Consider the following 23,106-nt stretch of genomic DNA (forward strand, 5'->3'; position numbering starts at 1 on the left):
TTCCCAAAGTTTCAATAACTTTCGTCTCAAGATGGGGAAGAGCACGATGTTTGATTCGGCGATGAATAACAATTGCAACTCCACCGCCGGAACCCTGAATCCTATCATATCTATGAACCACGTAATTGGGATCATATTTTAATTTTATGTTAGGTTTCAAAAATGTTTCAGTAATAATTGCACATTATTTACTGTTAAAAAATTAAAAAGCTCATTCTCACTGGCCTTCAATGAGCGAGCATTCCAATTTAATATTTTAATTGTTTTATTCAAAATCATTGCTAAATTTTAAATTAGAAACAATTTTAATAGTAAAATTTGTGCCTATTTGAATGGCTTCAAACATTGATTTTGCCTGCAACATGGCGTTCATAAGATCGAACATTGCCTGTTGCAAAAAAGAAAGTTTACCTGCCGTAATAGGCCCCAGGCAGTTGACATTAGAAAAAATATTTTCGGCAGCAATATTAGCTGGAGTAATAGGTGTACAATTATTTTCTAGCGTGTTTTGCTTACCCATATTAACGGTCATTTTCGAACTACCAACACTAGGCGGTATAATGTTCGAACTACCTATAACCTGTGCATAAGTTAAACGGGTATGCAAAGGAGTAGGTAAACTATGCGTCACTGGTACGCTTGGAGAATTTTGTTTTGAAGTTGGTTTTAATTGCGAAATTGAATTTTGTTTACCTTGCCTTGCCTTAACAATTGCTAAACGGACTGGGCATTGATAAAAATTTGACATATGGTTGCCGTTACAATTCGCACAGCGAAAATTTTTACTCTCTTTCACAGGACATGTGTCCTTTTTGTGAGAAGAGTCTCCACAATTAAGACATTTTTGGTCCATGTTACAGAATTTGGAACCATGGCCATAACGTTGGCAAGTACGACATTGGGTGATATGCTTTTCACCTCCGCCATACTTCCTATAAATCTCCCACTTTACACGCACATTATACAAAGCATGTGCTTTTTCAAAAAATTTTAAGTTGTTAACCTCATTGCGGTTAAAATGAATTAAATAATTAACAAGGGAAATTCCAGTTCTCTGACTGTTTTCGCCTCGTGATTTTTGTTTCATTAGAATTACTTGGGTAGGGGCTATGCCAAGTAATTCTGTTAAAGTAAGTTTGATCTCATCAACGGTTTGATCGTTGGTGAGACCTTTCAATACGACCTTGAACGGCTTGGCGTTCTTGGTGTCATATGTAAAAAAATTGTATTTGTCAGTTAAATACTGAACAAGACGATCACGACCCTTCACTGAGTCGGCTAATAAGCGACATTCACCTCGACGGCCAATTTGATAGGTAACTTTAACGTCAGAAACAAACGTTGAAAGTTCCTTTTTGAATATATTAAATTCAGAAGAAATAGTATGGTTGTATATAACATTCGGTATGCGATACACATCCTTCAGTTCACAGCCGCTCTATTGCGAGTTTGCTTTTCTTTGCACGAAGGCTGTCGATAAGGTGCCGAGCAGTCTATATTTTACTCCTTACGCTTCTTCTTCCCATAGCCTTATTTAACAGCCGTCACACGGCATACATTATAGGTAAATTAGAAACAGATAAGGAAAATGTCTGAGGTAGATTCGGGCTGTTACCGAAACGCGATGTTTGTGTAGTGCGGACATGATCGTCTGTAGAAAAAACAGCTTCATCTCTTTTCTAGATTCGCAATCCCGAAGACATCCTCCAAATAATGTCGAACCGACACACGAAGTACATTTTTCGTTTCCTTTTGTGACGCTCTTTTGCCAATACGTTCTCTATATAACTACCGGACTGCTAGCGCGAATAGGTATCACGAAAAAACAGCTACAGTAAACATATCCTTAGAAGACAGTTAAAAAAAGGCTGCGCCATTGGGATGTTTGCTTGAGACCCTATTGTGGTCTTCCACCTCTGTCCAGCTACTCCTATCCCAACCTCTGCGAGGTGCCGACCGGGCTACGAGGAGATCGGGTAACCAACCCCCGGTGAAAATTATGGTCGTATGCCTACTAGGAAGGGAGATCGTACGCGGCTGTATCCCCATCTTAGGGGTGGCATACAACAGCTTCTGACTCGAAGCGCGCGACTGAATCACGAAACGCGGTGCCTCGCCAACTACCGTGCTGGATCGAAATCCGTACACCTAAGCACATGATAATCTTCGACGGTCAATATAAAATCAAGAAATCACATATTGCTTTAAACTGACATGTTTAGTTATAGGTCTACTTATATTTTATCACTATTTTCCAGCAAAATGATTAAAATCACTCCGAAACTCGAAAAAATCATGTTTAAATAGAACATGTTTTGAATCGAAATCCGCACACACGCGATATAGACTGGATCAAAGTCCATACAACAATAAATCAAACTCCGTATAGATGAAGAAGTACAAAAATGAACATCTTTTATTTATAATTTATCTTTAAATTACCGAATAAGTATATTTTGAGGATCAACTAGCTCCTAAAGTTTCACACGGTTTTCTAATTTTTGATATCAGCTGAAATAGTGCAATTTTCGTAGCGTTTCGTAGTAAACGGAACGCCGGAACCTCTCGAAGCTTCCCGGTACGACTTTCCCTTGCGCACCTCAGTCACAGCTCGTTTAAAATCGTTTGCCGTATATTTATACATGTTTTCTTCCATTAAATGCTGAAAACAAGAAGAAAGTTCAACAATATATGCATGATACACACGCTGTACGGATTTCGATTCAAGCAAATAACAAGAATCAAAATCCGTACGGCACAGTTTTTGTTGAATAAATACAACTTACACTATTTATTAGACAATATACAGCTCGATAATAACAAAGACTTACCTTTTCCATCAATTTTAAAAAGATTCACAGAGTAAAACACTTATATCCCATTTGAAAATCGTTTTTATCTGAAGAACGTTTCCTCAGTAAATTCTCTAACGATACAACGAAATGACAACTGAAACCGATACACGATTGATTTTTCATTTTTAATATTTTTATTTCATGGCCTACTGACGCATAGTTTAATTTAACAGAAGGCCAACAACTCAACGGATATGTACATGTAACTATCATATGAATTTTCACTTTTATAATGCTTAAAACTGAAGAAAAACATCAAGGTGTACGGATTTCGATACTGTACGGGTTTCGATCCAGCACGGTATATCAAAGACGGCAGTCTTGTCGCGAAACTAAATATTGCAGCACTAGTAAGATAGCATACTGAATATAAAATACTACGAACAATCCCGAAATAAACACGAAACGGAATAATCGGCATGTACCCAAGCGAACGAAAAAGGACAACGATTATTGGAAATTCGGTACTTGAAATGTAAGGACCCTACTCTAACCGGCACGTGCAACTATCCTGGCTAGAGAGCTGCAGAAGGTGAATGTGAAAGTTGCTGCCATACATGAGGTGAGGTGGCCGAAAACGGAAGAACGCGAATTGCGGGCACTTCATTTAAGTACCACATCTACTACAGTGGCGGCATGAAAGCAGAAAGAGGAATCGGATTCGTGCTCATAGGGAAACAGATGAAGACATTAGATGGAGACTGATCAGTGACCGTATACGCGTGTTGAGAATTAAGGACAAATTTTTCAACTACATCCTGATAAATGTGTACGCACCGACCAACGATAAACCCGATGAAGAGAAGGAGGAGTTTTATGAGCTCCTGGAAAAGATATATAATGAGTGCCCAGGACACGACATTAACGCTCCAGTGTCCAGTGTCTCCTTTAGACGGCCTTCAGAACGGCCTTCAGCACTTCTTCCACTCCGTGATTGGTAAAGAAAGCCTCCACTCTACTACGAACGACAACAGCCTGCGGTTTGTTAATTCTGCTGCAGCCAGAGGTATGGCTATCTGTAGCACTTATTGTGCACGCCGGAACAAACGCAGGCACATTTGGAGGCACCCGAATGGAGAGGCCTGCTCTCAGATTGACCATGTTCTGATTGATAGTCGACACTTTTCAGGCGTGACAGACGTGAGTTCGTTTAGAGGACCAAACGTTTACACGGATCATTATCTTGTGGTATCCAAGATTCGCGCCCGATTGTCCACCGTGTTGAAATCCAGAACAACAAGGAGGATAGAGTTGAACATCCAGCGGCTATTAACTGGAGAATTTGCTACAGAGTACCTGCAGAAGGTTGGTCAGCGGATCGAGGTTGGGGGTAGCCTGAATGAACAGTGGAGGTATATCCGCAGTACAATCAGCCACAGCCACGTCCAATGAGTGGTTTGACGCTGAGTGTCAGCGAGCCAGATTCCACACATCAGCCATGACGGTGACTCGTCAGAGCGTGGGAAGACACCGGGAAGCTAGAGCTGCTGAAAAAAAGGTTTCATCGCCGGAAGAAACGACAGCATTGGGAGACGACGGAGGCGAAGGCTGCTTCTCCAGGCACGATGCGAGAAGCTTCTACAAGAATATTAATGGAATCAGGAACCGAAACATGTCAGCCTCTGTCTGAAAAAAGCAGGCGGTGATTAAGGATGATGGCAAAGCTGTGGACCCACCATCCATAGACGAGGTGAAGAAAGCAGTGAAAGAGCTGAAGAACTGCGAAGTAACTGGTAAGGACGGCATTCCAGCCGAACTCTTCAAAGTCGGGAGCGAACAGCTGTATCGTGCTTTACACCGGATCATGCTGAGAGTGCGGCCCGATGAATCCTCGGACTGGCTGGAGGGTCTTATATTTCCGATCTACAAGAAAGGCCACCACCAAAGGGACTATAGTAATTATCGGGGCATAACCCTTCTCAACACCGTTTACAAAATCTCTCCCGCATTCTGTTCCATAAACTGAGGCCATTGTCGGAGACCTTTGTTGGCGATTACCGATGTGGTTTTCGAGGAGAACGCTCCACTACGGACTAAAAATTCACCCTGCGAAATCCTGCATAAATTTCGCGAGCACAACTTGAAGACTCACCACCTGTTTATAGACTTTGGGGCAGCGTACGATACAGTTAAGAAAATAAGGTCTGGCGAATTATGCTCTAACATGGTTTTCCAACAAAACTAATAAGGCTGATACGTGCCACTCTTGAAGGCTCTACATCATGCGTCAAGATAGCCGGTGAGATATCGGACTCCTTAGTGACGTTAGATAGTTTGAAGCAGGGAGACTTATTGTTCAACATCGCATTGTAGGATGCTATACGGAGGGCTGGCGTGCCAAGAAGCGGCGCCATCATCACGAAGTCTCACAAGCTTCTAGGTTTTGCAGACGATATGGACATCATTGGTATCAACCGTAGAATAGGGCTCATCATTAACTCTGCCAAAACGAAATACATGATGGCTGGTAGAGAGCGTGTTAGTCCGACGGATGTTGGTGCTGAGATGCGGAAACTTTTGAAGTAGTCGACGAATTTATGTACCAGGGTACATGTGACAACGAGGTTAGTCGTGATATGAAAAGGCGAATAGAAGCTGCAAACAGGGCCCTTTACAGATTACGTAGCCAGCTGGGGTCCCACAGCCTGCAAACCCGTACTAAACTTGCACTCTACAAAACACCAATCCTTCCCGTGACCCTCTACGGCCATGAAGCATTGACGTTGAAAGAGACCGATCGACGGGCTCTTGATGTTTTTGAGCGTAGGATTTTGCGTTCAATCCTTAGCGGCAAACTAGGAAATGGTGTTTGGCACAGACACATGAACCATGAAGCGTACCAGGTGTACAAATCGGCGGGTATAGTTAAGCGGATAAAACACAGCAGGTTGCAGTGGGCTGGGCATGTAGTTAGAATATGGCATGTAGTTTTGAATACTTGAATTTTTAGGTCATTCTTGCCACGACTTTAGAAATACTTCCAGCCATAACTTTCGCACAGTTCGTTCATACATCAGCACAATTGTTCCATGCACTATTGTTCTTCCGTTATAGAAATTGGCAATGGTTTGCAAAGAAACAAATCATCTTGAAAACCTATAGAAAATTGATAGCTTACAAATACTGTTCCATAGCAATTACACTCGAAGACTTTTAACTAAGAAGCCTGTGAATTATTAAGCTGGTTGACAGCACAATTTTCTCTATTCATATTTGTTCCAACCTCCAAAGAATATAGACGTTAAAGCTACAACTAGTCTTTTATTTGTTGGAGACTACAACAATTCTTGGCGACGAGGACAATTTTAAGCTGCTTCAAGACTCTTGCAAGATGTCCGACCAGGATTTGAAAAACGCGATTCTCCGACTAACCGAACTGGTAGTCAACCAACAAGAGCAGATTCAACTCCTCAAGCGAACCGGTCAAGCCAGCCAACCGGGAAGCGAGAAGATAATCGAATCGTTGGCCACGGGAATTGAAGATTTTTACTACGATCCTGACGGTGGAGTGTTCTTCGACGCGTGGTTTGCTCGCTACGAAGATGTCTTCAAGGTCGACGGCAGAATCTAGACGATCCAGCGAAGGTGAGGCTACTCTTAAGAAAAATCGGCACCCAGTTCCACGAGCGATACGTAAATAGTATCTTGCCAAGACATCCCCGCGATTTTGGCCTGGACGAAACGGTGAAGAAACTTAAGAAACTTTTTGGTCATCAAACCTCGCTGTTCAACGATCGTTACCGTTGTCTTCAGTATACTAAGAACGAAGCAGACGATTTTTCAAGTTATGCTGCCTCTGTGAACAAGCATTGCGAAGCATTCCAACTCACCAAGCTCACCGATGACCAATTCAAGGCGCTACGTTTTGTTTGCGGTCTACAATCTCCCCGCGATGCAGACATCCGAACTCGATTGATCGGCAAATTGGAAGCTGAAGAGCATGCTCCGCCAGCAGACGGCACAAAGCTAACCTTGGAAAATCTCGTCGAGGAGTGTCATCGGTTCAACAGTCTAAAGCAGGACACCAAGTTGGTAGAGAAGCCCGTTCCGGAAAAATCCGTCGTCAACGCTGTTTCCACCAAGCCTGCTAAGAAAAAACAACCGAAATCTCCGTGCTGGTTTTGCGGTGATTTACATTTCGTAAAGGAATGTTCCTATCAAGACCACAATTGCAACAAGTGCAAACGAAAAGGGCATAAAGAAGGTTACTGCTCATCCGCTGAATCAAAATCAAAGCCAGCAAAGAAGTTCGAAAAACAAAAGTACAAGGCATTTGTGAAGTCCAAAGGAATTTCAGTGAAACGCATCGATCTTCAAGGGAAGAGGAAATACGTTATTGTTGGAATCAATGGCAAAGAAGCTGTCCTTCAGTTAGATTGCGCTTCTGATATCACCATTATTTCTACGCAGACCTGGGAGGCGATAGGCAAACCAGCCATCAGAGAAACTGACATAACCGCCATCAGCGCTTCCGGAGACAAGATTAACATGGCTGGTGAGTTCCTTGCAGACATAACCATCCGAAGCGTGACAAAAGCTGGCATTGTCTATGTGTCATCAAGCCCGGATTTGAATGTCCTTGGAATTGAAACAATCGATCTATTCCATCTATGGTCGATTCCTTTCAACTCACTGGTCAATGCTGTGCATCAGAAGCCGGAAGACATTGAGCAAAAGCTGCGTACGAAGTTCCCGGAAGTGTTCCAGAGCACACTTGGCCGGTGTACCAAGGCAAAAGTTAAACTCTACCTGAAGCCCAACGTCCGTCCCGTGTACTGTCCCAAGAGACCAGTTGCATATGCTGCTCTTCCCAAGGTGGATGCCGAACTTCAACGTCTTCAGGACAAGGGAATTATCTCACCAGTGAAGTTTTCCGACTGGGCAACTCCAATAGTAGTGGTCCGTAAGTCAGACAACGTTTCCGTCCGTATCTGTGGCGACTATTCTACATCCAGTTTGTGCGCACTGAAGACTTTGGACACGCTGACCTCCTTTCACGACTAATGAAATGCCATCCAACAACTGACGAAGAGTATGTCATTGCTTCTGTCCGAATGGAAGCCGATGTCAACACCGTTCTCAGTGATTCTACTTCAAGTCTACCTGTGACGTCTGAAATGATCGCTACTGAAACATCGAAAGATCCTGTTCTCCAGTCGGTGGTGTTCCATATCAATGAAGGATGGCCCAATCATTCCAAAGCAATTAATGATCCAGTTGTCCAAAAATTCTTTATCCGCCGAGACAGTCTGCTGATCGTCCAAGGTTGCATCATGCTCGGCGATAGAGTTGTTGTGCCAAACCGCTTTCGCAAACGCATTCTTCAGCAACTACATCGAGGCCATCCGGGGATGGAGCGAATGAAATCCCTAGCAAGAAGTTTCGTGTACTGGCCTAACATCGATGATGCCGTCGAAAAATATGTTCGATGCTGCAGACCCTGTGCTGAAGCTGCTAAATCACCACGCAAGACGGACCTGGAGTCGTGGCCCATTCCATCGAAGCCGTGGGAACGAGTCCATATCGATTATGCTGGCCCGATTAATGGATACTACTACTTTCTGGTAATTGACGCATATTCAAAATGGCCAGAAATCTACCGCACTCGAAGCACAAACACAACGAAAACGTTGGAAATGCTAGACGAGATTTTTTCAAGATTTGGCAATCCAAAAATTCTGGTTTCGGATAATGGCTCGCAATTTGTTAGCGCCCGATTCAAGCAATTCTGTGATGAAGCTGGAATCACCCACTTAACAATTGCGCCCTACCATCCACAGTCTAATGGACAGGCTGAGCGCTTTGTGGACACTTTGAAAAGAGGACTCAAGAAGTTACGAGAGGGAGGAAATCCAGCAACTTTCCGACATCTTCAAACTTTCCTTTCCGTTTACCGGTCCACACCCAATCGAAGTGCTCGTGATCATAAGTCACCTGCAGAACTTTTTCTAGGTAGACCCCTCACTACTACACTGGATCTTCTTAAGCCCCGAAAATCAAGCACACCAGCTGTAAATAGTAAGCAGAATAACCAGTTCAATCAACACCATGGTACCGTCAAGAGAGAGTTCTCCGCTGATGATTTAGTGTACGCAGAGGTTCATCATCACAATCAAACCTCATGGGTTCCTGGCAAGGTGATTGAGAGAAAAGGCTCCGTCATGTATGCTGTACTTCTGGACACCGGTCGTCTCATCCGTTCTCATACGAATCAGCTACGACAGCGTCATCTAGAATCCATTAGTGAAGCTACTGAATCAAATTTACCATGGACCGTGCTGCTTGAGGAATTTGGAATGCAAAATCTGTGTACTCCATGTTCGGATGAAACTGCCGATCCTGATTCCAAAGAAACTCAACAACCGCCTGAAATGCTGCCAGAAGTGGCACACCCAATTCAACAATTGCCTGAAGTATTGCACCCTGCCGAACCAACATTGGACCAAGAAAAGGTTCTAGCACCAGAAGTCGTTGTTGAAGGCATCAATCCGCAGTGCTCCAATCAACCCGTTCGTAACCGAAGGCTTCCGGCATGGCTCGGATCCTACGATCTCTTTTAAGGGGGAGATGTTCCATAGCAATTACACTCGAAGACTTTTAACTAAGAAGCCTGTGAATTATTAAGCTGGTTGACAGCACAATTTTCTCTATTCATATTTGTTCCAACCTCCAAAGAATATAGACGTTAAAGCTACAACTAGTCTTTTATTTGTTGGAGACTACAACAAATACCATCACAATGGTCAGTCCTGTCACATAATGCATACATCAAATCTGGAGCCTAATCATTCGAATTCAAACTCCCGAAAACTATGGGATCCCGACAAAGTTTCAAAATCCATTGATGCCAAAAATGTAATAAAATCTTCTTGAAAAAAATCTAAACTGAGAAAGCTAAACAATCTTGTTGGACATATTACTGAAAAAAATGAACGATTGTTTTTTACTGGGCTGATTACGTTTCTAAATATATTTACATATGACCCCGTGATATGGAATCGGTTAAATATCGTCTCTCGATACAAAAATTATTCCTCAGGTTACCAGCATAGTTATCGAAGTTTTTACCGACTCAGGGTAACTAACCGAATCATTTGTGGGGTAATGGTATAATTACCGAACTTCAGGAACACAGTTTATGTCCATCTCTTTCCCTTCCGCTTATCAATGTAAAGCTACCGCTCTTAGGATTACCGCTGCTAAGCCGATGCTTGTTTGTCGAGCGCACATACGGTAACTAATGCGAGCCACTGCGGCTTGTTTCGGTTGCACTTGAATGCACATTGAACAAAAACATCATTTTTTAGCATTGACCATCATGAGGGCGAACAATAACGAACAAAGCCGAATCGGTTGCAACCACTATAATTACCTGCCACCCACTTTAGACTGCCTTTAGTTCAATTAGTCTCCAACTTGGAAGTAACCGTAACGGAGTGGCCACCTCACTATGAGCACCCGAATCGAGATCGTTCCTTCGACGGACAACAATCCTTCGCATCATATAGTGAACAACAGCCATGGAGAAACCGATGCGGTTCACATTTTCAGCGGAAACGAAATGCAGCCAAAAATGTACACCAACCCGGTGATATACGACAACAATGCTGACCGCGTGCGACCCTGCTTCGACAACGAATGGAGTAACTTCGAGAAGACCCCGAACAGGCAGGCCGTGGAAAACTACGATCGGATCCAGCGCAGCATGGACAGTATGAACGAACCGTTCAACCACGATATGTTCCGAAATGTGATCGAAAATGCTTTGAATGTTGCGTTTCTGGCTGCGAACACCAATCAGCTGCGTTTGCTGACGGAATATCAACAGGAAGCACCGACCTATGTGGCCTGCGTCGGAATGGTCATCATGTCGCTGGTGATGCAAATTCTCGTTGGCGTTTCGATGGTTACGATTTCGGTTAGGAGAGCATGTGCTTTTGTTTGTTTTGATCATAAAAGTTTAATGTTGGTTTTTCCTTCCTAGATTAACAACGACCAACGTTGGAAGAGACTGAAAACTATTGCGTCTGTTGGTGTGGCCATTATTGCCATCGTTAACATTATTGTGCTTACGTTGATGAATGCGGTGTTGTTCAAAAAATGATTTTCTTGTTACCTATGTTTAATTGTTGATGTCACATTTGAAACGTGCACATATGTAGTTAAGCTTGTAGACTTATTCAAATAAAATATTTAAACTGTATCTATGCATGCGTAAAAGTAGAACTCATCATCAGTCCACGTACTTTACGTTCCTCATTGAAGAAGGTAAGCGATAATATCTAATATATATAACTTACACTTCAAGTTCCCGAAGGTCCTCCTGTGGTTACCGATCACTGAAAAGGGAATGGCCATGTTGCTGTTCTCTTCCGCGATGCTCATGGTAGGCAGGGAGATATACAGTACGACGTACCTGCTGGGAGTTACAGTCTTTATCAACAGCTATCACGTGCAGGAAGATGTGGTCTTTTACCCGGACCTGACCTCGGCACATTGTGCCAAAAATCACTAAAGGAGATGAATCAGCACAAGATAAATGTTGGTCCGCAGACCGTCAACCAACAATTCCCAATCCCAAGTTGACACCGATAGACACTTTCAAAGCAAACCTTAATACTTAATAGCAAACCTTAGATCTCCAAAACCATAAAAAGAGCTGAAGAACATGCCGACATCAATCTTATCATCGACCGTGACTACCATGATGCTACTAGACTTAAAAACGTAAGATTTAAGGAAATCATTTTCATCGTCGTCTGCAATAAGTCAATTTTCCTAATGCATACTTCACGTGAACTATGCAAAAAGATCTTTAGATGTGTTTTATCTTGTAAATACAACTCCCTAATTTTTACCTACTTTTGTGAGAACATTTTACCTATCAAAATGAATCAAAGTATACTGAGCAAACCGGAGCAATAACAAATATTGAAAACAAACAAACATGTCTCAACCGCAACCAAATAATCCAAACTTCTGCAGTCGGCACCACAAGGTTTTCGCTAAACTGTGTATTGACGGAAGTTTATTGATTCCAACGGTACTCCAGCTATACTTCGTTTACAAAACAGATAAAGATCACTATGCGACGTTACCGTACCTTCTGATGGGTATCCTCATCGTATCGATGATTCTTCAGTTACTGGTAATAACGCTGTACTTGTCCTTGCGCGTAAGCGAATGTCCAAAATTTCTACTAGGTGCTTTATAACTCGACAGTTTTTGCTTTTCAGTTGCTACCTGCCACATCGGATCGCAATAGTTTGAAAATGTTGATCACACAAATAATCTTCATCTTGACAATTTTGCACATCCTCGTCTCTGTGCTTATGGAAGGGCTGTTCAGCTCAACATGAGTACATATTGCATACTGTCGAAACAAACTGTGACCGGATTTCTCAAAACATTATCACGCACGACCGTATCCCAACAACGGAGATATTATCTGAACTTTATTTATCCAGCTTTGGTGGAAACTCACTTCAATTAACTACCCTTACGTTCTCATCTTCTGCTTTCAACTTTTCGCCGCATTCGAATCGCTGGAAATCTACTACCTCGACTTGGTTTGCTTCAAGGACTTCCCCAACCGTGTAAGTAGGATCTGCAAGGTACTCCTGAAAAATCAAGCACGGCTCATCATCTTTTTCCGGTTTCGGCTCATCTCGACTTTTGTCGCCAATTCGATCCGGTCTCATTCCGACGACGTGCTGACAAATTTTTTTGGCTACTTCGCCATCCGAGGCTGGGCTGCTATTTCTGAACGCTAAAATGCTACCATATTTACCGTACTGTGGAATGTCAGATGGAATTTCTTCCACTGGTGCCGGATGGACATAACCTGTGAATGTTTCAAAGTTAGTAGAACTTAACGGTTTAGAAAACTACAGATCTCACCAGTCAACTTGACACTTTCAGGAGCTTTGTAGCAGATAGCCCTATTGAGAGTTGCGTTCTCGCCAACAGTCCCTATCATCAAAGCTAGATGATCCCCCAGTGATTTACCATCGTCCATTTTAATCTGCTTTAGTGCCTCTCCGTTTAATCCGATTTTAGTCAAATTGGTATCCCCTTCCACCAGGTTCATGTATTGCACACAAGCAGCCGACGCAGTTTGAACAAACTTTTGAAAACTTTCATTTCTGGCGACAAAGTCGGTCTCACAATTGACTTCCACCATGGCACCGATATTACTTCGAACCAGCACTCCGATCAGGCCCTGCGTTGTATTACGACCCTCCAGCTTGGTAGCCTTAGACCAACCCATAGCCTGTGCCTGTTCCTTCAGCCAATGTTCTGCCTTACCAAGATCGTTACCATGTAGCTCCAGTGCCTTCTTGCAGTTGGCGAAAGTGTAACCGGTTTTCTTTCGCAATGCTGCCAATGCACTCTTCTCCGCGGTTGCATAAAAACGGACCCCGAACCCGGTGGTACCGACAAAACGAGCTGCAAAGCTGAGAAGCATGACTGAAAACAAGCAGGATTACAACTTTGTTTCAATTATTAATTCAAAAAGACCAACTGTTAAATTATAAACTTTTAATCGTTTAATATGTTTTAATAATATATCCTATATATAGACGGAAAACTGCTAACCGATTAACGTTTCTCAATAATAGTGTTAAAAGTAAAATACGCATATTATGACAATAAATAAGTTCGAGCAATGTGTACACCGAACACAACGTTTTTTCGGTCCCTTGGAATGCATTTCCCCTAAGACTGGAACAAAACAAACAAGCAAGCCGATCAGCTTTCAGTCATCATCCGCGATCATTTCGTCAAAAATTTCAGCAAACTCCTGTGCATATGCCAACCGTTCATTCCTGGTCCAGGAGCTCGTATTTGTTCGAAACTGCATCAACTGTGTCAGTAGCTTTTCAAAGTCCTTCACCTCCTCGTCGGCCCTTCGCTCGTCCTCAGTCAGTTCGCCCTCTTCAGTACTGCTTCCTTGCAAGGCAGGCTCTTCTCCACCAGCGTCGCCGACGCTAGAATTCTTCCGGGTCATATTCACATTCGACCAGATAAAGTTGTGCATCGCCTGTATCAGCTCGTCCACACCAGCAGCCTCCCCTTCCTCCGTCTCGCCAATAGGTTCAAGCTCTATCACATCCAAAGCGTCACAAAATTGTTTCGCTTCTCGATAAGTAATCCCCTTTTCGCTGTCCTCCTGCAGCTCAGCGCAAAGCAGAATACCAAATTCGATATCGGAATCTGTCACGAAACTAGCGTACTCTGGCAGCAGTTTCAAGAAATTGCGATCCGTCGAATCGAAATATATCAATATTCCTTCCGTCTGTTTCAGAATAGGCGCTGGCATTGCTTCTAGTTCGGTGGTACTTTTACAAACACAAAACAGGACATCCGTGTCGTAATACTTTGTTCGAATGTGATAGCTATACCCGGTATGACCGTCCGCAAGAGGCTCGACGCCCTGATCAGCTGGCACTTTGCGGACTTTAGCAATCAGAGATTCCGGTTGTACGGTCGGGTCCACCGACAGAACCAGTACAATCGGTTTGTCCATTTTGATAGAGCAGTGCTTTGTCGCCAATCTGAAACAGGCGGACCGGAATTAGTTTTGCACTGTAGCCAAAAAAAGTTTTGTGTAGTTTCTCATACTACCGCGCTATGCGAAACAAGTTACATCACAAAATGTTTTGAAAACTCTTCCGAATCACGAACTGATAAATACATTTTATTACGGGTAGAAAAATAGCTGATAGGTACTTACTTCTGTTACGCTCAACTGTTTATAATTTTGTGTAGATCCAATAAAGGTGTTTCACGATTTTATTCGAAATTTTTAAAATTTAAAGCCTTTCAATCATCACTTACTTCCACATGAATGTCATGGTGGGTTATGGTTTAACAAATGTCAACTCTCTCTTCTTTATCCACAATGTCAGTTCTCTATTTTAGAGATGTAAGCTGTCTGAGCTCAAGGCGTGTAGTGTGTTAAGTTTCGTATGCACCTGAATCAAAAATTGGACAAGAATGTTAATAAATTGAGTTTATGCTAAGGCGGCATTCATAAACTTCGTAACGCTCATAGAAGGGAGGGGGAGGTATTCTTGAGCGTTATGATTTGTTACATAGGGGAGGGGGAAGGTAAGATCAGCGTTACGTAACGAAAAATCTCTGAAGAGGCTCTCCAAAAACTAGCATTTTTATTTCTCACCTTTTCCTCTGAACTTATTTGTGAGGTTATTTGTGAAGGGTACACACTTAAGGTGAAACGGGACGTGGTAGCGATCAACTCGAATTTTGCAATCTAATTTTCTCTTGATTTATGAAGACTACGTACATGAAACTTTTATTAATTGTTTTCACAACTGTTGCATGCCTGAAGTAGCAATATGAGTGCTGTTTATTTAGTGGAAGCCGATTTTTTTAAGCTCAAACTACAAAAGTAGAAAAAAACTCTAACCTCAAAATTGTATAGGAAAAGACCACAATCCCTTTCCACCTTAAATGCGAGAATTTTTCTCGGGAAAGTAAAATATTTATTTCTATTTCAAGCAGTAAATGTGGAGCTGCACACTTAATAAAAAAAAATCGTTCGGTAATATTTTTTACAACAGTCCTTCGGTAAAGTGTAATAATACCGGTATGCCGGCAAAAAAGCAATAGATTAACGAGTGTTCTGTAATATCAGAAAGTTTTACCATAATTTCGTTAATTTTTACCGAAATATTTGCATAATTTTACATTCACGGAAATCTGTATAACTTTTTACCGAACAATCTGTGAAACTGTCAATCTTAAATAAGGCGGCCATTTTTCTCATACGTGCAACCGTTCAAGATGCGAATGTATCAATAGAAAATATTCAGCAGAAAATATTATATTAGTTAATTTGGTTTTAATTGCTGTCGAGTGTGAACATAATATGGAAAGTAAAGTTGTACCTTTGGTAAAAAGAGCATGGGAGAAACTTCATATAAAACTTTTTTAATTTTCTGTTCATTAAACTTTCGAGGATTAAACTCTCAAGAATTGCCTTACGCTCTATTTTAAAGAATATAATATAATATAACTGTGTAACTCTGTTTACCAGCTGAATATCCGAAATCCGTTGTTTCTTCGAATCAATAAAATAAATCTTTTATCAATTCGAAGAAAAAAAACACATTTTGACAACAATCGGAATTTTTTTACAGGTGCGGTCGGTATTTTTTCTTTTTTTTCTTAAACATTTTTACAGGTTCTTCCGGTAAAACTAACAGGCTGTTCGGCTTGAAACATTACCAAAAAAACTGTGAAAATTACCGACTTGGCGGTAGGTAGTTTCACAAGCTGTTCGGTAATTTTCGGAAACACCGAAAATTTCACCGAACGTTCAGCTGTTGAGAATCCGGTAAAATTTTACCGAATCCGGTGTTTTTTTAACTGTGACCGGCATATGGAAAGACAAACGCAACGAGCGAATCGCTTCTCAGAGCAGAGGCAGTCTAGTCATGTGTTTATTTTCTCGCAGAAACCTACGCACCATATCATCATTTCATTATGTGTTGAGAGGATTCAAGTTTAGTCGCGGTCTGTAACACTTCATGATGTGTACATTTGGAGATTAAACGATGATTGCATCATATTCGTTTCGTTTCCATCACTGCTCTTTTCATTCAAATAGAGTTCTTCGTTAAGCTCCACAGATTCTTCATTACCATCTGGAAAATTTTTGTTTGCTCGAAATAGCGTTGAAAAAAGCAACAAAATCACATGAACTATGTGATGTCATTACTATGAAAATCACCCTTAAATATGATGGGTCGAAGGCGATCCATTCTGACCGAAAATTCCGCAAATATCACCATGGTAATGGAAAATAGCTGAACGTGTTTTTTTCGTTGCCTTAACGTTCAAGCAACAAAGTAAGGAGAATTCAGCAAAAACATAGTCGATTTTCAGTGAATTCTCGCATATTGATCTAAAAAAAAACTTGGTATTCTAGATAAAACTAAAATCTTTACCAAAAAATAGATAAAAAACCACTAATCATTTTTTCTTAATTTTTTAAACATTCCCGGATTGCTCATACGTTTACATAAAAATTAAAAATAAAAATAAACATATAAAATTATGTTATAATGACTGAAACATTATTCTCGCAGCAAACTGGCCCCGTGCAAATTATTGATAATGACTTCGAAATTTTTTATATCCTCCGATAAAAAAGACTAAAGTCTAAATATTTAATGTCAATTATTGTATCAAAATTCCACAAATTAAAATAATTTACACTTAGGGAACATTCGTAAATGATAACAACCCGTTAAGCATACAGACGGAAGGCATACGGACGCAAGGCATAGAACCTAGGCATAATGGATGGCAGGCATACGGGCACGAGGCATATGGACGCGAGGCCGAATGGACGCGAAGCCGAATGGACGCGAGGCCGAATGGACGCGAGGCCGAATGGACGCGAGGCCGAATGGACGCGAGGCCGAATGGACGCGAAGCCGTGAAGCGAAATACGTACCGAGTGGTTAGACACTATTACTGCTGAATGTGATATGTCCTTTGATTAACTGCACTACATCTGCTCGATTTTAATTACTTTTAATCTATCAGTTAAGTTGAAAAATATTAAATCACTTAAACACTAAACCGAAACTTAAACAACGGGCATCACTTCTGCCTCGCGGAATAAAACTTAAGAGTTAACACCTAAACGAACCGCGGACTATCTATAACGACGTAGGCACCTGCCTCACGAGGGGTATCACTATAACGACCTCGGACTTCCTTGAAGTCCCAGCTTAAGTCTTCGCCGCTACTCCGGTCACTCCGAATTTTCCCGCGGCGTCGTCTTCTCACGAGAGCGGGCCGCTCTTCCGTCTCTTTCCTCGCGAACGTGCCCGTGCACGGCTGATGCAATCGTTGTTGACTTTTTCGCAAATCCGCTCGGTCGCATGTTTTGATTAAACATCCGCGAATTGGAGTTTTTTGCTGTAAATATAAACTTAAAACATTCGAACTTGCGTACGATTTAATAACTGAGGTATTGTTTTTGCCTCCATAATCAAAACAATACCTTCTTTGATTATGATCCACTTTTCATATTTTCAAAACATGAGTGGTGGATGGAATTTCAAGTTTCAACACTTGCGATGTTGAAACAAATTGACAAGAGAAATGATTTCATCATCTTGTCCATGCATATTAATGACAAGTTTTTCCAAAGATGTTTTTCCATTTAGGATTTTTCTTAATCCTTCTTTGGAAGAGAATGGAAATTAATTGTAACCGCCTAAAATCAGGTCGGCTCATAAAACCCCCACTGATCGAGTTTTTAATTAATGCAATTCATTAAAAACATGATGAAAGTATTTGGCATGGGTTACAAAAAAATTTGAAGGAACCTGATTTTTGGATAATTTGGAAATGAAAGATCTTTTGCCTCTGTACCCTACTACTCTATTCCCTAGCTACTACTGTTCTATCCATACTATTCCGTACTCCTTCTCCTTCTCCTTTCCTGAGAGCCGTCCGCCCCCTTTCGTTCGCTCCTCTATCCACTCCTGTCTATCCTCCTTCCTTGGTATTATCCGTCCCATTAACACGAAGAATATTTGTTGTTTCAGGATCTTTCTTGGTTGACCTAAGTCCTGAATTCTGTTGAGATATATCCTAGATGTTACAGCTTTTAATCTTTATGCTCGGATATAACACCGATCATTTGTTGCACGTAGTCCTAAGACTTGATCTGGTGTTTCTCTACACTTATAATCCTGCCGATAAATTTGGGATTCTTCCTGTTCCCTGAAGACATAAACCCGTTTTCATCGATCCTGCTCTTCAGGTCTATCCCATTGCAAGTGGTGTAAAGTGTGTGTATATAATGAATTATCCGGCTTCTCCTAGCTGATAGAATAGTCTTATCTCCTTAAACATCTTTCTTGATTGATGATGAAAGACTGCTTTTCTCTTCCGTTTTATTCAACTGCTATATTAATTTCTGATTCAGTCAAATATATATTTACTGAATCCGTTCTAGATTCATCTCTCTCCATCCGTCTTTTATCTCCGCCGTCCGTTCGGTGAGTACTGATCCTTTTATCGTTCTCCTACTGTCTGACCCTAGTCTTAGTTCCTAACTTTATATCCCTGTCTTTACGCTCTGAATATTTTAAATTGTATGTTACTTTACTTTTAATTTTAGTGTATTTTATTTATATTATAATAATTTTTTTTTTTTTTTTTTTTTTTTTTTTTTTTTTTTTTTTTTTTCAAATGATTAATTAATGTAATAAACTTTAAATAAAATTTTTTTTTTTTTCTATTCTCTACTCTCTCCTATTGTCAACTTCTTCCCAATTTGATACCTTTTTCATGTTTTCCCATTTAAGCATATATGTCTTTAATATTTATTAATAATGAAAACAATTTTAATTTTAATATTTCCATTTTCTTACTCAAAATATAGAGTCAAGAAAAATATTTTTCTCACAAATATATAATTTTGAGAATTCATGATAATTCACCCCTCTTGTCAATAATTAAGCCAAAAAATCTTATACCAAATTAAAAGTAAAAATATTGGAAATATGAAAGAAAAAAAAAAAAACAGGTCTACAGCAATGCAAGTATTTAATACCGAAAAGGATAACCCAAAATTACACTTGCATTACCGTATAGCAGCAATCTACACTCACCATACCATCATTCTGTTTTACCTTCCTTCTATTCACCATTCTGGTTTATCTTCCTTCTCGTCTTCTGTGGATCGCCTGGTAAATTGCTGTTGACCTAAAACCCCCCCTGATTTGAGGTTTTAGGCAGGATTAATCTGTAAATATACTCATTTTGTTTTCTATTAAATAATTGTATAATAAAATGTAGAATAATCCCAAAAATAATTATATACTATTAAAATTAAACTCTATCATACTACATAGTTATATATCTAAAAAAAAATATGCTGACAGATGTGTGTAAATCCATAATTTTTTTTTTTTCACACGTCTTTTACTCGGAGCCCAATCGTGTTATTTGTGACACAATAATTTGTGCATTCATGTTTTCTGTCTGTGTTCAGACTCCTTTTCCAAAAGTCCTTTCCTTGAAGGCACAAATAGTTCTCTATTGACTTTGGTAATTGGAAAAGTTTGACATTTTCTTTGAAATGTATTGAACACATTCCTTTACAGATTGTGTATTTGCACAATTCCTGTAAGGTAATTGGTTTAGACTCTAAACCACCTAAATATTCCATTTTTACCTCACTTCTGCCCCAAACTGTTGAAATTATTGGGTATAGTGTCTTATTTTGGAGACCCTCGAAGGCTTCTCCAAAGTATTGGCCATTGGCTAAAAAGCTCAGTGTGCCTTTATCCATATCCAGTATCACTTTAATAGTCTCGAACTTTATTTTGAATTTTTCAAAAGATTTTCGTTCTCTACCATTTTGTTTTTTCGGGTACGTGTCAATGATTGAATCATGAAGCGTCATGCCCCTGTTTATGTCAAAGCCCCAAGAATTGCTATCTAGTCCTAATAGACTTTGATAACCCATGCATTGTAAGGTTGCATCAGACGTTGCTATTCCAACGTATGCATGTGTCCCCCTCTGTTCACTAGGCCATGTTATTTCCCATACATGGAGACCTTTTGTGAACCCAACTTTACCTCTTATGCAATCAGTATTGTTTCTTGCCTAAGTTCGATGGGCTGTGAGACCATTAGTTTCTACAAATATGTTTTCAGAACAGTCTTCCTTATTCCAGGAATGTCTTATCTGTTCTTCCGGAGATACTGTTGGTCTTTCCAACAAAATTTTTAATCTTTGTGGTATCTCATAATTTTCGTGTCTTTTCGGTCTTTCCATATTTGTAATTTGAGGCGTTACACTATGTTTTCGTCCTCTTCGTTTGTTTAAATGTTTCTTGGCATACATTTTACGTAGTGTCAAAAGTATTTGTTGACTACTACAAACAGGATTTAAATTCTTATTTTTATTTCTATATATATTTACCTCAATTTCCTAGGCTATAGGCCTGTTCGTATCTCATTTGCTCTGTCTTATTTTCATTTTTTTTTGTAGGTTGAATCCTGTTGCTGGTTCCAGTGCCCTGTGAGCTGCTCCCTGTCCGTGGGATCTATTGCGATTGGATTTCGAAAACTTGAATTCGCGTAACACTGGTCAACAGTCGATCTCGGATTGTTATTATTGTTCCTCTAACACTTTCACTGTTTCTTCTTCTAATCCTTTTTATTTGTTCTTTTAGGTTTCGACCATCTTCGAGGAGGAGCCCTTAGAAATATTGGACTTGCACGTTTCGTGGCATTCACTTTCGTTGATTTGGGTCTGTTTTTTCGATACGTCAAAGTCACTTAAGCACGTAAGTTTTTTCTACTTTTTCACTACTGGCCCAGCCAGAAAACGGCGCACCTGAGCCTATCTTTTCAGGCTCTTTTGCGCTGTCACCAATGAAGCGGAATACGTACCGAGTGGTTAGACACTATTACTGCTGAATGTGATATGTCCTTTGATTAACTGCACTACATCTGCTCGATTTTAATTACTTTTAATCTATCAGTTAAGTTGAAAAATATTAAATCACTTAAACACTAAACCGAAACTTAAACAACGGGCATCACTTCTGCCTCGCGGAATAAAACTTAAGAGTTAACACCTAAACGAACCGCGGACTATCTATAACGACGTAGGCACCTGCCTCACGAGGGGTATCACTATAACGACCTCGGACTTCCTTGAAGTCCCAGCTTAAGTCTTCGCCGCTACTCCGGTCACTCCGAATTTTCCCGCGGCGTCGTCTTCTCACGAGAGCGGGCCGCTCTTCCGTCTCTTTCCTCGCGAACGTGCCCGTGCACGGCTGATGCAATCGTTGTTGACTTTTTCGCAAATCCGCTCGGTCGCATGTTTTGATTAAACATCCGCGAATTGGAGTTTTTTGCTGTAAATATAAACTTAAAACATTCGAACTTGCGTACGATTTAATAACTGAGGTATTGTTTTTGCCTCCATAATCAAAACAATACCTTCTTTGATTATGATCCACTTTTCATATTTTCAAAACATGAGTGGTGGATGGAATTTCAAGTTTCAACACTTGCGATGTTGAAACAAATTGACAAGAGAAATGATTTCATCATCTTGTCCATGCATATTAATGACAAGTTTTTCCAAAGATGTTTTTCCATTTAGGATTTTTCTTAATCCTTCTTTGGAAGAGAATGGAAATTAATTGTAACCGCCTAAAATCAGGTCGGCTCAGCCGAAGGGACGCGAAGCCGAAGGGACGCGAGGCCGAATGGATGCAAGGCCGAATAGACACAAGGCCGATGGGAAGTGAGGCGGAATACGGTATTATCGTCATCATCACAGCCCTCTCTAGTAACATGTATTTCGCTTCAGGGTGTCATTTAGAAAGCAATACACTCGCGGCCTTCGGCCTACTCGCTATTCGAGCGAATGATGTCCTTACTAAGGGAAAGAAACTCTGTTTGAGTAGACCTAGCAAATCTGTAGGTCAGTCGTTTGTGTGCAAGACGGCGGGTCGGCGGCCGGCACGGACTGTGGAAACCACGGCAGCTTAGTGCCGCCACGTTTCCTTGCCCTCGATTATGCGTCTGCGCTGCATGATTTGAAAAAATATTATGCCCAACCTAAACTCTTTTGGAATATATTTACGCTTAAACTACATACGTAGAGTGAAAAATATCTGAGTTAAATATAGAATTCATTGAATGACGCTTTTTGTCAATCATCAAGGGTGCAACATATTTTTCAATAGACTCTGCTGCGGAATGTATGTTGCAAATCCGGAACACATAGTCATGATAATTGGATCTCATGCGATCATACAATATCGTATTCAGCCTCGCGTCCATTCGGCCTCGCGTCCATTCGGCCTCGCGTCCATTCGGCCTCGCGTCCGTTATGCCTTATGGCAGTATGTCCGTACCCATTATGCCTCACATCCATTAAGCCTCGCGTCTGTATGCCTAGCATACTATGCCTAACATCCATATGCCTAGCGTCAATATGTCTCGTGTCCCGTACCCTTCGTAAATACGTAAATACAGGGGAGGTACTTAGCGAAGTGTTACACTGCGTGAGACCACCTTGCAAAATTGCGTTACGTCGGAGTGAAGGGGTATTAAGAATTGCCAAATTCCGCGTTACTTAATATACGAGTGTTCCCTTATCGGCTGTGATTTGCGGTATTTCTATAATCAGGAAAAAATCCAGCATACACAATCACTATCGGCGCGGTAA

General features: G+C 40.9%; 4 protein-coding genes across 6 annotated transcripts; 3 read left to right on the forward strand and 1 right to left on the reverse strand.

Annotated features, from left to right (window-relative positions):
* Positions 1–6,186: 6,186 nt before the first annotated feature.
* LOC129728332 (uncharacterized protein K02A2.6-like) lies at positions 6,187–7,859 on the forward strand. Its single transcript, XM_055686769.1, has 2 exons — positions 6,187–6,408; positions 6,474–7,859. Exons 1-2 carry the CDS (start codon positions 6,187–6,189, stop codon positions 7,857–7,859), a joined length of 1,608 nt encoding a protein of 535 aa, XP_055542744.1.
* Positions 7,860–7,909: 50 nt separating this feature from the next.
* LOC129728333 (uncharacterized protein K02A2.6-like) lies at positions 7,910–9,415 on the forward strand. The gene has a single exon (XM_055686770.1). It carries the CDS (start codon positions 7,910–7,912, stop codon positions 9,413–9,415), a length of 1,506 nt encoding a protein of 501 aa, XP_055542745.1.
* Positions 9,416–10,214: 799 nt separating this feature from the next.
* On the forward strand, positions 10,215–11,107 carry LOC129731772 (uncharacterized). Its single transcript, XM_055692020.1, has 2 exons — positions 10,215–10,773; positions 10,840–11,107. The coding sequence occupies exons 1-2, from the start codon at positions 10,306–10,308 to the stop codon at positions 10,957–10,959; spliced, it is 588 nt and encodes a 195-aa protein (XP_055547995.1). The 5' UTR covers positions 10,215–10,305; the 3' UTR covers positions 10,960–11,107.
* Positions 11,108–12,282: 1,175 nt separating this feature from the next.
* LOC129727575 (elongation factor Ts, mitochondrial) lies at positions 12,283–14,729 on the reverse strand. 3 transcript variants are annotated; one of them, XM_055685536.1, is made up of 3 exons: positions 14,593–14,729; positions 12,756–13,325; positions 12,283–12,699 (listed from the first exon to the last, which is right to left on the reverse strand). In XM_055685536.1, exons 2-3 carry the CDS (start codon positions 13,321–13,323, stop codon positions 12,341–12,343), a joined length of 927 nt encoding a protein of 308 aa, XP_055541511.1. In that variant the 5' UTR covers positions 13,324–13,325; positions 14,593–14,729; the 3' UTR covers positions 12,283–12,340. The 3 variants fall into 3 exon arrangements, with proteins under 3 accessions (XP_055541511.1, XP_055541510.1, XP_055541512.1); XM_055685535.1 differs by having other exon boundaries at positions 12,756–13,347; positions 14,593–14,718; XM_055685537.1 differs by lacking the exons at positions 12,283–12,699; positions 12,756–13,325 and adding an exon at positions 13,383–14,413.
* Between the last annotated feature and the right edge of the window lie 8,377 nt (positions 14,730–23,106).

Source organism: Wyeomyia smithii, chromosome 3, assembly GCF_029784165.1.
Source record: "Wyeomyia smithii strain HCP4-BCI-WySm-NY-G18 chromosome 3, ASM2978416v1, whole genome shotgun sequence".
Classification (NCBI taxonomy): domain Eukaryota; kingdom Metazoa; phylum Arthropoda; class Insecta; order Diptera; family Culicidae; genus Wyeomyia; species Wyeomyia smithii.

Coding starts and splice junctions, on each gene's coding strand:
- LOC129728333 (XM_055686770.1), top strand. CDS start 7,910: ATGGAAGCCGATGTCAACACCGTTCTCAGTGATTCTACTTCAAGTCTA.
- LOC129728332 (XM_055686769.1), top strand. CDS start 6,187: ATGTCCGACCAGGATTTGAAAAACGCGATTCTCCGACTAACCGAACTG. Junction 6,409..6,473: donor GCTACGAAGATGTCTTCAAG/GTCGACGGCAGA, acceptor ATCGGCACCCAG/TTCCACGAGCGATACGTAAA.
- LOC129727575 (XM_055685536.1), bottom strand. CDS start 13,323: ATGCTTCTCAGCTTTGCAGCTCGTTTTGTCGGTACCACCGGGTTCGGG. Junction 12,700..12,755: donor TGAAAGTGTCAAGTTGACTG/GTGAGATCTGTA, acceptor AAACATTCACAG/GTTATGTCCATCCGGCACCA.
- LOC129731772 (XM_055692020.1), top strand. CDS start 10,306: ATGAGCACCCGAATCGAGATCGTTCCTTCGACGGACAACAATCCTTCG. Junction 10,774..10,839: donor TTTCGATGGTTACGATTTCG/GTTAGGAGAGCA, acceptor TTTCCTTCCTAG/ATTAACAACGACCAACGTTG.